This window comes from Egretta garzetta, unplaced genomic scaffold, assembly GCF_000687185.1.
Source record: "Egretta garzetta isolate BGI_Z169 unplaced genomic scaffold, ASM68718v1 scaffold1426, whole genome shotgun sequence".
NCBI classification, from domain to species: domain Eukaryota; kingdom Metazoa; phylum Chordata; class Aves; order Pelecaniformes; family Ardeidae; genus Egretta; species Egretta garzetta.
The window spans coordinates 1-2024 of record NW_009259891.1 but is presented as its reverse complement, the minus strand read 5'-3'; the positions used below and the strand labels follow the sequence as shown (position 1 = coordinate 2024).

Sequence of the window (2024 nt, the reverse complement as noted above, 5' to 3'; positions counted from 1 at the left end):
CGCACTCCTCTCAGCACGCAGAAGCTGCCGCCTTCCCGCGCTGCTGCCGTTTCAGTGCTATAGTAAGGAGGTAGTTCAGGGAGTATTCTACACGGGGGGAGGGATCGTATCTGTAAAAAATAAGGAATGAGCCTAGAATTCTTTCATTTTGGGAGGAAAGACAGATTAAAGCATCAGACAAATCAGTGGTTTGAGTTTCTAACATGTTTTTCTGGTTACTGACTTTTTCAGAATTGCTTTTTATGAGGTTACATTGCAAGCATTCTCAGAAAAGACATTCCAGTCTTGCGGTAGTTCTTATAACGTGGAACCTGGTAAAATGTACAAGTCACTGAAGTGACTACTTTGGCTACTGCAAGTGCCTAAGTTGATATAGTTAACCATAACAGGACTTCAGTGCTTAAATACCTCTGAAGCTCTGTAAAACACCTCTTCGGAGGAGTAACTGATTCTTTTGGGGACCGCAGAATGCAGAAGACATTGTGGACACTAATAAGCAGTTAAATAAAAAGAAGTTTGCAGAACATCTCGTACAATTGTGCTTTTGAACGCTTTGTTTTAATCAACAGTTTTGCTTTCCAGGTTTCACAGTAATACAACCTGTTAATATCTCTGAATGTATGTTTTTAATTTCCACTAGCATTAATTGGAGTTAAACATTTGCATTAAGTACATCTCCCTTGAGCTCTTTAACATTGCTTGCAAAATGTAATCAGATAGTAAATGATTGTGAATGTACAGTTAAAGAGTACAGGTGTTTTCAGCTGTGCATTACAGTGTTAATTATCCTGTTTTTTCTCAGACACTTTGTAATATCCTAGTAAAAAAGTGGTAGTAATGGGTGTTAATAGTATGGAGTAAAGTTAATCTATGTATGTTATATATTAGCTTATAATTATGATTTATTTTACAAATACAGTTAAACCACCTTTTGTTATTTGGACTGCAGGTCCTCAGCTTGTATGGAGAGTCTTGTGCCCCTCACTTTTAACGTCAGGTACATGTGGTTAGCTGTGAGAACTTTGGAAGGTCAACAGGATCTTGTGTGTTGAAAAGATTATGAAGTGCTGATGTGAAATAATCTTTCTACATCGAACAGTTCCTCAGAACTTGGGTCTCTGCTGCTGACCTTACTTCCATAAACTTCTTGCCTCCTTAAATTAAAAAAAAAACAAAATTTTAAGCTTGGCATGGCGAATTACCTTTAAAGTTGAACCTCTGTCACTTGTAGTGAGTTATAAACTGAAAGGACAGGTTTTTATGTGGCCTGGTTTTGGTCATTGTCTTTCTTAAGTCTTTTCGCAAGTTACGAAGTAATTTGCGTTATTGCTTAAGTCTGCATTTTGTGAACCTCAGGAAAATCTATCTGTAGATCCTAGTATCATGTTCCCCTCCCACAGCATTTCCCAAACTACTTACTGTTTCCCCAAGAAAATTAGTGAGAGGAAACTAAGGTGGCATCTTGCTGCTGAGCAGTTGTTTCCTTGATTTAGAGTGATATTTTATTTACTCCATATCACCAGCTGTGTCTATATGAAGATTTGTTTCCATTATTTTAAATTTCCTTCTTCCCGTTGTGTTCATTCCTTATCTGGTTGCTTTTTATCTGAGTCTTAATTATCCAAGGCAATGTGTACTCTGTACCTAACTCCAAGTACGTAAGCCTTTAAGTGTTTAGCATTAAGGATGTGTTTAAGTATTATTTTGAATTGACGCCTGAGTTAATTTTGCCAATGTAATGTTGGCACGCAGGGTCTTTGGAGCACTATCGCTGTGTTAATGAATGCTTCCAGTCCTTTAACCCATTGCTTTGCCTGTGATTTATAGCTTGTGTCCCACAATGCACTTGAATAAGACTTGGGCTGTGAAGATTGTACAGAGATGTTAGTTTAGAACATAAAGATAATATAGCAGTGTGACAGCTCAGCTGGTGCTACTTTTTTATAACACTACGATTAGGTAATTCTTGTATTAATTCTATAATCATTTCACGTAGATTTCCAGTGGGTCCAGGGAGATGTATG

At 37.5% G+C, this 2024-nt stretch overlaps 1 protein-coding gene across 1 annotated transcript in view; it reads left to right on the top strand.

Moving 5' to 3' along the window:
- LOC104127478 (trafficking protein particle complex subunit 9) overlaps positions 1-2019 on the top strand; it is a gene marked incomplete at its 3' end in the record, with an annotated part of 59198 nt that extends 57179 nt beyond the window's left edge. Inside the window, exon 11 of the mRNA XM_009640150.2 lies at positions 1997-2019. Within this exon, the coding sequence (XP_009638445.2) occupies positions 1997-2019 (23 nt within the window). The remainder of the gene's footprint in view (positions 1-1996) is intronic.
- Positions 2020-2024: the final 5 nt, after the last annotated feature.